Below are 13,827 nucleotides of genomic sequence, written 5' to 3' on the forward strand. Positions count from 1 at the left end.
CAGTACTATGTATATATAATATGTAACGCGACGTTTCCCCCATCGTCCCATAGGGCAGCACTCGCCCTTTATTTCGAGTGGCCACCCAGGGAAAAGCCTTATAGGCGCGCGCGCATGTAGCGCGCGCTCTCTCACCCGCGATTTCCCGTCGAAGAAAGATCTCTCCTGTGCACGTCTCCAGGGGGGGACGGGGCCCAGAGATCCATCACCATCCGTGCTGAAGAACCGCCGCGAGGTCGAGTGTAGCATCACTCCTTCCCCTGAGTTCCAGCACAACGTCCCCTGCATTCCTCACGCCGTTTCCGGAGAAACCTCAGCCGTGAGAGAACCGACCAGACGACTTGCAGTCAGGAACCTCCCCGACTATAAACATATATATATATATACAGTGGCGGACTGGGACTGAAATCAGTGCATGCCAGGAGTCAAAGGGGGCCCCCACCCAGGGTTAAAAAAATTTGTCCCCCCCCCCCCCATATGACAAAATTTTCTTCTTTCGATCACGCTAAAAATCAAGGGCAAAAAATAAATAAAATTTTCAAAAATGGGAATAAACAAATTTAGGTACAAGAAAAATGGCAAAAGCAAAATAGATCCATAAATTACATTGTATATTTCGTTTTAATCCTTATCATATAATGCATCATAAAAGAATGCGGCATAAAAGAATGCGGCATAAAAGAATGCGGCATAAAAGCGGCTTTTACTTTCGGTAGAAAACAATCAGGGACGTCATTTCAGCTTTTTCTTGGGGGGGCAGGCAAAGATTGGTCAAATTGAGTTTTTTTATATATATATATATATATATATATATATATATATATATATATATATATATATATATATATATATATATATATATATATATATATATATATATATATATATAACTATCTATCCCAACGATATAACTATCCCAAGGTTAGTCCACGTTTCTACATAACTCGACTCTTGGAAGAATAACGACGTATAACGCCGTCTACATCACGCGCGTAAATTCGTTCGTAACAAATATATATATTAGTGGCATGCGGTGAAATTATCTCTCTTTTTGTCAAACAGCTTTGTTTAATGTGCGCGCGCAGGATTCGGGAGGAATAGCCTGTTCCTCTTGTTCCTGTTGTATCCTGCTCGCGCAAATTAAGTGAGGATGTACGACGGGGAGAGAGACCCTTTTTTTATATTTCGACTTAAGATCTTTCGATTTCCGATATTTGCGTTTTCGGGCGTTTCACTTTCGGTCCCGTGAGGTAGACCCCATTTTCAAACGGCAATGAAATTTAGGAGGGGGGGGGGGCGATTGTTCCCATCGCCCCCCCCCATCTGGATCCGTCCATGGTTTAATATAAATACTTATCTTTCATATTTAAATACTGACAAAAATACTGACCAGTAAAATACGAGCCTTATATAAATAAATTATGCTGAGATTTGACATTTGTATATTTGGTATATTGTTATAGGCGTAATCGACGGTGTTATAACCGTTGTTGGAGGGTTGATGGGGGCGGGTGTACTCGTAGACGTTCCGTGAAATCTGAACCGGCCTCACCATGGCCGAGTCTCAAGTGGTGGCCGTCATGGCAGACGTCTTGGTAACATATCACCACATACTAAATTAAGCATATTTCCAAAATGTTTATGACAAACTCCTTCAAAACTATAGTTGTTTAATTTTGACATATGTACATACCGGTCTCGAACTTGCGGCTAAGGCCTTCACAGAAAGCCGAACATTTTTGTATATAAACGTTCAATTGGTGAGTCAGAGCTACAAGGCAGTATAGAGCTATAATTTCATTTGATTTTTCAATTTATTTTATTATTAATATCTGAGTTGCTTGGTGTTGATCGGCCGGGTGAAAGTTTCGCCAATTCAAATCGACAAATTCGTGGCAGTTTCCTTGCTCTAGGCTTTGAATTTTTTCAAAAATCGTTAATATACCAAGTGTGAAGGTTCTTAATAAGCATTGGTCCAGAATGTGAATTTGGTTTGTGAATGCTTTGAATTTCTAAAATATAATAATAACATAATCTGAACTTGGTTTGGAGACTCCTACGTAATTTGAAAGCATCACTTTATTTAACCGTTTGCCCGCGGCTGTCTTCTATGGCAGGTTTGGGCGACAAGTCTGTAGCGCGGCTGTCTTCCATAGAATTTCTGAACTTTGCATGGGATTTTGAGGCTTATATGCGCCTATTTCAACTGTTTTTTGGATTCAAAATTGGTTGAATATATTACAGAGAGTTGAATGCCATCTATTCAATTTTGCTTAAAATTAATATATAACAGTCAAAAATTAGTTTTTTGTGGAACCATACTGAAACCTCGTTTAAGTGACGGCACGTCTTTATACAATATTATGAGAATGATTATTTGACAACTAATCCATAACTACGAGATATATTATGTATTTTATTGTTTAAATTAATACTTTTTGTGTTAATTAACATATCTGGTTACTTGAGTAAATATTAAAATCTGTATTTAAGGTCGAAAACTCGATTGCTAAATTCGCGAAAAAGGTGCTGCGTACAGGGCTTGTTCGCTATATTTATTGCCGCGGGCAAAGGGTTAATAAGCATTGGGCCAGAATGTGAAATGATGAATTTCTAAAATATAATAATAGAATCTGAACTTGGTCTGGAGACTCCTACGTAATTTGAAAGCATCACCTTATTTAAATACCTGGGTACTTGGTTGAATGAAGAAATGGACCCGGATGAAGACTTGAGAATCCGCATTGAGATGGCTAGAACAACGTCCGTTACATTTAAGGCAGTGCTTACAAACAAGCATCTCAATCTTCGTACGCATTTGAGATTGTCTAGTCCGTGCTACTATATGGACGTGAAACGTGGACTTTGAAGGCTAGGATAATCAGCCGCATCGAAGCTTTTGAGATGTGGGTCTACAGGCGTATGCTGAAAATCCCATGGACCAGAAAAGCCACGAATGAAGATGTCCTCAGCGTGATAGGGAGAGATAGGGAACTTGTTTCTGTTCTCAGTATGGTACCTCAGACACATGATACGGGGTTCAAAATACGAATTTCTCCGTATGATAAGCGTGGGAAAAATATAAGGTAGAAAATGGATTGCTATGAAGAAGTTTTCTTGACTTAAAACATGCTTTTGTGGATCGAAACATATTTCTCCACTTGATAACAGAAACAAGTTCCCTGCCTCTCCTTATCATGCTGAGGACTGGGAGAGGCAGGGATTATTCGTGGCTTTTTTGGTCCATGGGATCTTCAGCATACGCCTGTAGACCCATATCTCAAAAACTTAGATGCGGCTGATCATCCTGGTCTTCATAGTCCACGCTTCGCATCCATATAGCAGCACTCACCGGATAATCTCAAACGCGTACGAAGATTGAGATGCTTGTTTATAAGCGCCGTCTTAACTTTCACGAACGCTATTCTAGCCATCTCGATGCGGATACTCAAGTCTTCATCCAGGTCTATTTCTTCATTCAACCGAGTACCCAGGTATTTAAATAAGGTGTGTATAAATACGAAGAAATGTAAAAAAATGTATGCACAGGTAGATGCTTTCCAATTACGTGGGAGTCTCCAAACCGAGTTCAGATTCAACGTTTTTTTGGATATTTTAGAAATTCGTCATCTCACATTCTGGCTCAAGGGCTGCGGTTCGGGGCCTTTTTATTAAGAACCTTCACATTTGATATACTAAACGATTTTCGGAAAAAATCCAAAGACTAGAGCAAGAAAACGGCCATGAATTCGTCGATTTGAATTGACGAAACTTTTACCCGCCTGACCAACGCCAAACAAATCAGTTATGAATTTGAATAATAAAATAATTTAAAAATCAAATGAAATTATGGCACTGTACTGCCTAGTAGCACTGACTCACCAATTGAACGTCTTCATACAAAAATGTTCGGTTTTCTGTGAAAGCCATAGCCGCAAGTTCGAGACCAATAAACAGATACTGTTTACGAAGAGCTTCTGCATATAGCAATCCATAGACTAGATAACTATTTTGATTTGATTCAAATCTTGGTGCTGTTGTGTTGGATGATGAAAGGATCCAGGATGGAAGGCTGTCACCAGACAGTTGCTTTTATGTACACCCGTACAGAATAGTAACCGCAACACTTGCTGATTGTGTCGTTGTTTATCTACTTATGGAGTATACAATTCAAATTGGTCATCGTTTTCTCTCCTCTTCTCAAATGATAAGCGTCCGCTTTGTATGTTATAAAACTAATAACGGCACACGTCGAAAAAGATCCAATGACTTGCAACTTTGCACGTATCAGATTGAGATAAAATCACTGCGATGTTACTTAAAGCATGTCCAAAACACGCTTTATATATGAAATTTGGACCGTAAACAAATTGAAACACTCGACATGAACATATTTTGGTGTTAATGATATGATTAAAAACATGCTTATATAATCAAGTGTTATTATTTGGTCATACATGTTTATTTTTTTATTTTAGAGAGTTGAGGCGATTGAAGAGGCATTTAGTTGCTTTTTAGTTCTTCAAACGGGCTCTGAAAATGAAAAAATGAATTGGTTTCGACGAGAAATGACAGCCCTCTTCAGTAATTCCACGCCTGAATCCCAAGAGACTGGTTTAAAAATATATCTAGTATCAATTGCCTCTACATCAAATCAGCACAATATGAAAACAATGTTTTCATTTTTGGAAGAGCTCGTCAATTCTAATATATTACCAGCCAGGTGATTTTATGTACCCATATTATATAATTTTGCAGCGTATTGTATTATATTTCGTTTCTACAGTGATTATTTATGTAGCGCACACTTTTCTTTTGATAAATTTAATTTTCAATTGTAGAAATATTTCCATTATTGTATAATGCGAATAATTTATAACTAATATAATAATTTATAACTAATATAGTATGTCGGATTGCGTTTTATATTATTAAAAAATTTAAAATGTGTATGTTTCATTTTAATAAATTTTTGATGAATCCATCTTTAGATTGGTATGCGATGCAATTTTATCGAGCGAGAAGTTAGTGTTGGAAGATCAGCACTTTTGGGTCGGCTCGTTTAATTTAATCAGGCAAATAATCGGTGGTGTTGATTATAAAGGAGTCAGAGAAATAATGAAGGTAACTAATAATTCCAAAACAGTTTTAGATGCCCGAATGAAATTATAGTTACGTGTATAATTTATTTTTAGGGATGCCGAGAAAAGGCGCAAACAATTCCGGTCAGATTGCATTCAGGAATTCTTCCACAAATGAAAGCGTTAAAAAATGTAATCGAATATATATTCGATCGTAACGCCTCTCTGTTACCCGGCTACTTCATCGTAACGGAAATTCAAAAAGCGTATCCAGACAATATCAATTGGCCTCATTGGGTAGTTACTTTGATTTCACTATAAATGTACAATTGTAAATGTGAAATAATATTTTCGTTTCGTCAACAGCAACTTGCCGAGCTTTTGTCGAGCTTCGTAGAAAGCTTCAGGTCGTGCGCACAAATGGTATCCATCATCGGTCATTCGCAAATGTCACCGGTGGTTGAACATTCCGCCTACGCCGATCATTTGATCAATCCGTGGCGGCTCGATCCTGTCTCGTTGAAATTTTCCTTGAAGGGAAACCTGCCGTACGACGAAGACTTGCTCAAACCACAGACCAACCTCCTGCGTCACGTTTTAGAGCAACCTTATTCGAGAGATATGGTGTCGTCTATGTTGGGTTTGCAGAAACAGCACAAGCAACGATGTGTCGCCCTCGAGAATCAGATAGTGGAGCTTGTCATATTGGCCATGGAAAGATACGAACAAGAAACTGAAGTGGACGAAGGATCCTCCACCCACTATTTGTGGTTGCACTTGTCGTCTCAACTCATCTATTTTGTCCTTTTTCAATTTGCCTGTTTTCAAAACATCGTAATTGCGCTGCACGACAAATTAGTCGGCAGGGATCTGAGAAAAGGCAGAGACCATCTCATGTGGATTCTGTTACAATTCATATCGGGCAGCATTCAAAAGAATCCACTTTCAAACTTCTTGCCGGTCTTGAAACTCTACGACTTGTTGTACACCGAAAAGGAACCATTGCCGGTGCCCGACTTCAGCCGTGCTCAGTGCACTCATCAGATGGCCATTACTTGCATATGGATACACTTATTGAAAAAAGCACGATCCGAGCATACTAATATGTATCGACCAATTCCTCACACACTCAAATTGCACTACGAGTAAGTACTATAATCAATTCACATTCTATTCAAGACAATGTCGAATTTCAACTACGAATTATACACAGTTACCGAAATCAAATTGAGTATACCATTTTTTTGTTGTTGTTGTTGTCGTTGTAGGTTTTTACAACATTTAGTGATGCCGAACAATAACACGTCGCTGTGTATGGGATCAGATTTCAGGATAGCGCTACTTTGCAACGCGTACTCGACCAATCAGGAATATTTCACCAAACCGATGGCCGCTTTGGTCGATACAATCCTGGGCTGTCCCAAATCAATGTCGAACGCCAGCAACGCCACCAACCTGCCGACAGTTCCACTCTCCATGTGCATATTGGACAGTCTGACGGTGCATTCGAAAATGTCGCTGATCCACGCCATTGTATCGCACGTTGCCAAACTCGCCCAAAACAAATCGAACATAGCGAACAACTGCAATATGGCGCCGGCCCTCGTCGAAACATACAGCAGACTATTGGTGTACACCGAGATCGAATCACTCGGTATTAAAGGGTTTATTAGTAAGTTCACGCCAACTCCGGCATATCTACATATGTATGTATGTAAATTTGACCTCAGTGAATTGCATTTTTATCACATTACTAGTAATACGTGGTAACACTGATTGATGTGTATACATTCATGCTATCGCTTTTTTTTATTTATTTAAATTTTATCATCGACTGAATCACATATTTGTTTACAATATACAGTTATATTGTGTATGCTAGATTCTGTTTGCATATTTGCAGTGGATCGCCACATTATCTGGTGATTTGATCTTCAAATCTATCAAATCTAAAGATATATAATACATAGATGCGCCCTTACAGACATTTTTGGTCGGAGTTGTTGTCGCCATTAACTGAGAGGGGTGCGGGGGGTTTAACTAGCGGGGAAGTGGTGAAAAAAAAAGGAAGGACGCAGCGGTCGGCAGTGGTCAGCAACCAATTTTTGTACAGTTTATGTATATGTACATGCACTGAAGATTTATTTTATTTATAACTTTATTTTATTGAACATTCCGCGTGACAGTAAACCAAACTAATAAAGCCATATTAAGAAAAAAATATTTAGCTATACACACTATATTAAACTACAAATGTATGTCACTATAATAAAACCATCATTAAATATTACAATATTTAAACATTAGTAACTTCCACAAGCATGCGTTTAATAACACCTGTGGCAGAGGTTGTCGACCGCTGTTGCATACGACATAGCCAATGTCGGGAATAAGGTTTGGCTATGTCGTATAACCTTAGTTCTTAGAAGCTAACTAGCTACTGAGAGAAAGTGTGCATGGGCTATGTATTTTGCATGCGCCAACAGGGAGACCGGCATAAAGCGTGAGAGCGTATCTATGTATTATACATCTATGGTTGAAACTTATTTACATCATTTTATTTGGGTTTCAATATAATTCCGACTCCTTTTTTTATTATTTTCTTTAATTAATAGTATTATTTTTTTGATTTTTGAATGCTTTTTATTATTACTAAATTATGTTCACAATACATATTATATCTATTTTAATAGCTACTGATCTACTGATCATTTTCTATTTTACAATTTTAAATTAATTTTGTTAGTAATCATAGTATTATATTATTATAATGTTAATATGTACAGCGTAATAGGAAAAAGAGCTCAAAAACCTATTTACAATTCTTATAAATGCTCATAATAAATCTAATACATAATATTAATTAAAGACTCTCTAAAGTCGATGACCTAAAGCAGATTGTGTTTAGGTAATCTGTGTTTATACCTGAAGGGTATAGACATTTTGTTTAATAGTATTATAGTATTTGTCAACTAGTAGAATTTTATAAATAAATAAATAAATTCACCAATAGATTGAAATGTAATAATTTATTAAATGACTAGTGTTTTTACCCGGCTTCGCTCGGTATTTCTAATAGCGACTCCTCATCCCTGATATAATCTGAATATACATAATATATAATTTTTTCAGGTCAACTATTGCCTACGGTATTTAAATCACACGCTTGTGGTATTCTTTATACATTGCTGGATATGTTCTCGTATCGAATGCATCACATTCAAGCCAATTACAGAGGGCAGCTTCTATCGCACCTGCATTCTTTGGCAACTGTTCCACAAACAAATCAAACGCAACTACACCTATGGTACGGTATCTTTACTATGCATGCATACATACTCGATTTCCGTATGTGTATTAATGCGTTTTATATAGTTTAGAAAGTACGGCTTTGAGACTCATCACCGGATTGGGTAGCGGAGAAGTGCAACCTCAATTGTCACGGTCATTTTCAGAGCCGAAATCTCTCGTTTCGGTCGAAAGCGAAGAATTGAACCGAGTCCTCGTCCTGACATTGGCCAGAGCCATCCACGTTACAGGTATCTTCGTTAATCTAATGTTGTGTACATGTATGATTTACAACGAGTGTTATGTTTCAATCGTCTAATAATTTCATTTTTAGGTGGAGATGGAGCCTGGTGTAAAGATCTTCTCAGTGCTATAATGCAAAGTACTCCACATTTGTGGTCACAGCACACGATACAATGCTTTCCGACTGTATTAGTGGACTTTTTCGCTCAAGTAGCTGCTTTTACTGCCTGTTGTATAGTATATATTGTTTTATGAATTGTAATAAAATTCGCGTTTTAGAACCCAGTGCCGAAAGAAAACAAGCAACTGTTGAAAAAGTCCGTCGACGAGGAATACAGAAAATGGACGTCCATGACAAACGAGAATGACATTATTTCGCACTTCTCCGAACCGGGCACTCCGCTGTTCTTATGCTTGATTTGGAAGATGATATTCGATTTCGATCGAATAAATCCGATTGCGTACAAGTGAGTCGATCGGTTGTGATGATAGACGATGCAGATTAGTTCAACCGTAGTCGTTGTGTATTAATTGAATTTCGAATTGTTCAAATGTAGGATATTGGAACGCATTGGTGCGCGTGCTTTGTCAGCTCATTTACGGAAGTTTTGCGATTATGTGGTGTTCGAAGTGACCAATCCTGCTGGCGGCCCGCACATTCACAAGTGCGTCGACGCAATCAACGACATCATCTGGAAGTACAACATCATAACGATAGACAGATTAGTCTTGTGTTTGGTACGTTTTATATCATCATCGCCATCTACAGCCATTCGCCATTCACTGCTGGATAAAGGTCTCTCCAACACGCTTCTAATCGTCTCTGTTTTGCGAAACTCTCATACTCCACACAGTTTTCTAATTTCGTCTACGCATCTTCCCTGCGGTCTTACTTGTACCCTTTTGCAGTCTCTCGGGTACCATTCTAGCATTTTTTTTTGTCCACCTTTCGTCCATTCTTTTAGCTACGTGGCAAGCCAATTTCCATTTCAAACACTATATCCACAACCCTTGTCTTACTTCTCATCCACGTATTCCGTTTCCTGTCTTTCCTGGTTATGCCAAGCATACAACGTTTCATACTTCTTTGAGTGCATTGGACTCTGTGTAGCAACTTGGCGTTCAATTTCCAAGTTTCACATTCATACGTCACCACTGGCAAAACACATTGATCGAAGATCGTTTTCTTCAGGCAAAGTGGCATTCTCGATTTAAAAACTACATTCATTCGTCAAAATGCACTCCGTCTTAATTTCATACGTCTTTATCTTTATTTATTCTTCTTTAATATATAGCACATGACAATTATGTGAACTAAATATAAATAATTATTTACTACTACTATTTTAACATCTAATGAAATGCTATCAGGCATGCATTAACTATAACTATTGAACATTAGACGTATATATATATATATGTACATATATTTTTATTAAAAAATCAATTCTCTATTTAAATTAAATTTTTTACAGGCATTACGAGCTAATAGGGATAACAACGAATCTCAAGTATGTTTTTATATCATACAATTATTGTTGTTGAAAGGCGGTGAAGTCCGAAGTAGAGCTCAAGAATTCGTCAAAGAAAACTCTCCAGAGCACTGGAAACAAAACAATTGGTCTCTTTCACATTATTTTGCATATATATTCAATCGATGGTTTACATGTTATTGGAATTAACGCTGTATTTACAATGTTTCAGGCATGAAAAACATTTAGCTTTTCAACGTAAATATCCTGAAAAATTTGCACCCGAAGAAGCGGGAGGTCCGTACGGTGGATCGTTGCCGGTCTATCTCAGCAACGTTTGCTTGCGATTTATTCCTGTGTTGGATATAGTCGTGCATCGTTACATAGAAATCCCACAGGCTAGTAAGAGTCTAGACTTGCTCTTGGATCATCTCGGCTGTCTGTACAAGTTTCACGGTAATTTGACATTGACATTACACCGCCAACATTTTTTTAAGTTTACATTTTATATATTATGCGATTAAAAATTTTAGATCGACCCGTGACCTATCTGTACAACACCCTGCATTACTACGAGCGGAAGCTGAGAGAGCGTCCGCAACTGAAACGGACGCTCGTCAGCGCCGTGTTGGGATCGTTAAAAGACGTACGGACGAACGGATGGGGCGTATCTGAAACTTTCCAAAATTATTTGAACAAAAGCGATCAAGATGCTACTAATTGGCTACCGGAACTCAATTACTACATGACATTATTTAAACGAATGGTTGATAGTAAGTGTTGTGTAGACTTTACTTTTCAGGAATTTTAGTTCTAGATATTTTTTTAAGCCTTATCGTTATATATATATATATATATATATATATATATATATATATATATATATATATATATATATATATATATATATATATATATATATATGTGTGTCTATCATTATAAGAATTAGGCGTTGGCTTAGTGCTCGTTAAATAACAGTAGACTTCTCCAACAACAAAACATGATTGACAATAGTGAACTATTTTTTGTGCATAAAGCATAAAGCTGTACTTATTAATTCATTATAAACCGCTCGAATTTTCCGAAAACTCCATGAGAGTCTGTATGCAAAGTTTCAAAACGATCGGAAGAATGTATCCAAACCAAAATGTTGTCAGACGAAAGAGCGAAGTGAAATGTATATAGAAGAGGCTTGTAAAAATAGTGGGTTTTGCGAATCTAACATCACTCTATCAATTAAATTGAAAATTGGAATACAGCCTCTTTGTAGGTGTAAAATAAAAAATAAATAAACAAATATTTGTTATTTTGCTTTGTAGCAATGGCGGGCAGAACACACTTCCCAAATACGGATTGGCGGTTTAATGAGTTTCCAAACCCGTCAGCACATATGTTGTACGTCACGTGTGTGGAACTGATGGCACTGCCTCTGGTGCCGTCCATAGTCGGAAACAATTTACTTGACGTCGTGTGCAAAGGCTTCATAGTGATACCGTCCAATCAGCTGCAGTCGTGGATCAACAGTGTCGGTCTGGTGATGGCCGCCCTGCCCGACTCCTACTGGTCTGTGCTGCACGAACGCATCACGGAAGTAATCTCGTGCCCTCAGATGCTCGATTGGAAGTACGGCAATACGCCATTCCAACTTTTCAACCTGGGACTCTGCCGAGAGTCTCTGTTGGAGAACAAGTTCAGCTACACGCTGGGTCTCGCCCATTCCATGTGGTATCACGCTGGACTCGGACAAATTTCACAAATACCACAGTTAGTATTAAAAATGTAAAGAAAAAAGTTCTTCGCATTCAATTTTGTATACTAATGAAGTTTTTTATATTGTTTTTAGATTCATCAAAGAAAAATTACTGCCCGTAATAAGAACTGAGATACAATTTCTTTTTTTGTGTCATTTGGTCGGGCCATTTTTACAGCGATTTAATTCAGATCTCCCACGTGCTGTAATAGAGATCACTATTATTCTATACGAACTGTTGGAGCAAATAGACAAAGCCCAACAGCAACTAAACTACATAGATCCTATTTGCGATCTATTGTAAGTATCGTTGTCCTCGTCCGCTAGTTCGTTTCATCGCACCGAGTCATAGTAAGAGTGTTGTGATTTGTTTCAGATACCACATCAAGTATATGTTTGTCGGCGATGCGATGAAGAGCGATGTGGAAGGCATAATAAGGAAACTTCGACCTGCTTTACAACTTAGACTGAGATTCATTGTGCACTTAAACGTAGAACAAATAAATACCTCATAATCTTAATAAATATGTAGAAAAAATAATAAGCATCCGTACCTAAATTGTAGTTGGTAGGCAATTAGTTACTTTTGAATTATGTGTATTGTATATTTTACGTTAAATTTCAAGTGTGTCTGGTGAATTTTTAGATCCAGATGCATGATTTTTATTAATATCTTTACATGTGTCGCAATAAAAGTATTCTATTGTTATGCTATTAATAAGATATGTGTTTATTTTAATGAAATTTTCATTGTCATCGTTTGTTTTTGATGAATTTTTTTTATATACACATTTTTTTTTGAAAAAATTTGCGTGTAATGAAATTTTCATTGTCATCTTTGTTTTTGATGTTTTTTTTTATATAAACATGTTTTTTTTGGAAAAAATTTGCGTGTAATGTAATTTATATTAAATTTAAATTGAATAATAACTAACAAGGAATAATGGCATATTTGATGACTGATAAATTCGTATCAAATATTAAAAACAAAGCAATTTAAATAATTGTTTCAAACTAAATATGAAACTGGATAATTATTGCATAAGTGAAGCTAAAAACTAGGTTTTGGATAAAAGATAGTTATATCATGAGTTGTTAATAAAAACATGATAATGAACTTTATTATTATTCTAAGATTTTAATTGTAAGGAAAATATTGCAATAACTGATTGTATGTATTATTATTTGCTTGGTCTCACTCAGGCGCAATTTTAAAAATCATTTTTTTTGTTACTATTTTTGGGATTGATATTTAGGCGTCTATGTATGCATGTGAAATTTTTTCGTGATCAACCAAAGAATACAAATTTTATAGTGAAAAAGTACACCAATTGGTTTTTCATGCATGAAACAGTGCAATCAGTTTAAATAGCTGCATATATGTATGTATGTGCATACATATGGATATCGTAAGTAGTCAGTACATGAAAGAAACATATTATATATTTTTAATCGATCTGACATGTAATTAACTGACAGTCCATCCCATCTTCTATTTTATATTATATATAAATTAATAACTGGGTAAACCACAATGTGAAACCAAACAAATACCATATTGTATAAAAGTTTTCGTTAATTGTATGAATTACATTTATAATGTTGTATTTTTTACCTGATAAAATCGAACTATGAAATACTTTTTGTTCATGGATTAATTTATATTAAGTCAAAAAACTTACTATGTACTTACAATTTGTAGCACAGTCAACTATTAATATAATGCGCTATTTCTTTAAACGCGTTCAGAAATGAATACAATTTAGATGTATATTTTCTTTTTTTTTTTCCATTTTCTTATACAAGGGATCTAGCTCATTTTAAGTAGAAGAGTTAACTATATTACATATATCAAAATCAAATGCCTTAAGTTTTTGAAAAACGAAAATCTTAATTTCAGCAGAATTAAGTGTATGTATGTGTCTTTTCTCATGATATGTATGTATGTATGTAAAAAATGTAAATTGGTTATTAAGCGGGAATAAAAGCATAA

General features: G+C 36.4%; 1 protein-coding gene across 1 annotated transcript; it reads left to right on the forward strand.

Annotated features, from left to right (window-relative positions):
• The first annotated feature begins 1,487 nt into the window (after positions 1 to 1,487).
• MED23 (mediator complex subunit 23) lies at positions 1,488 to 13,825 on the forward strand. The gene is made up of 17 exons (XM_077445661.1): positions 1,488 to 1,595; positions 4,479 to 4,723; positions 4,992 to 5,124; positions 5,196 to 5,378; positions 5,448 to 6,226; positions 6,350 to 6,753; positions 8,214 to 8,388; positions 8,457 to 8,620; positions 8,704 to 8,822; positions 8,892 to 9,079; positions 9,170 to 9,350; positions 10,088 to 10,233; positions 10,317 to 10,540; positions 10,618 to 10,857; positions 11,404 to 11,848; positions 11,928 to 12,134; positions 12,211 to 13,825. Exons 1-17 carry the CDS (start codon positions 1,554 to 1,556, stop codon positions 12,347 to 12,349), a joined length of 4,014 nt encoding a protein of 1,337 aa, XP_077301787.1. The 5' UTR covers positions 1,488 to 1,553; the 3' UTR covers positions 12,350 to 13,825.
• The last annotated feature ends 2 nt before the right edge of the window (positions 13,826 to 13,827 follow it).

This window comes from Arctopsyche grandis, chromosome 2, assembly GCF_051622035.1.
Source record: "Arctopsyche grandis isolate Sample6627 chromosome 2, ASM5162203v2, whole genome shotgun sequence".
Lineage (NCBI taxonomy): Eukaryota > Metazoa > Arthropoda > Insecta > Trichoptera > Hydropsychidae > Arctopsyche > Arctopsyche grandis.

Coding starts and splice junctions, on each gene's coding strand:
- MED23 (XM_077445661.1), top strand. CDS start 1,554: ATGGCCGAGTCTCAAGTGGTGGCCGTCATGGCAGACGTCTTG. Junction 5,125..5,195: donor GAGTCAGAGAAATAATGAAG/GTAACTAATAAT, acceptor ATTTATTTTTAG/GGATGCCGAGAAAAGGCGCA. Junction 11,849..11,927: donor CAAATTTCACAAATACCACA/GTTAGTATTAAA, acceptor TATTGTTTTTAG/ATTCATCAAAGAAAAATTAC.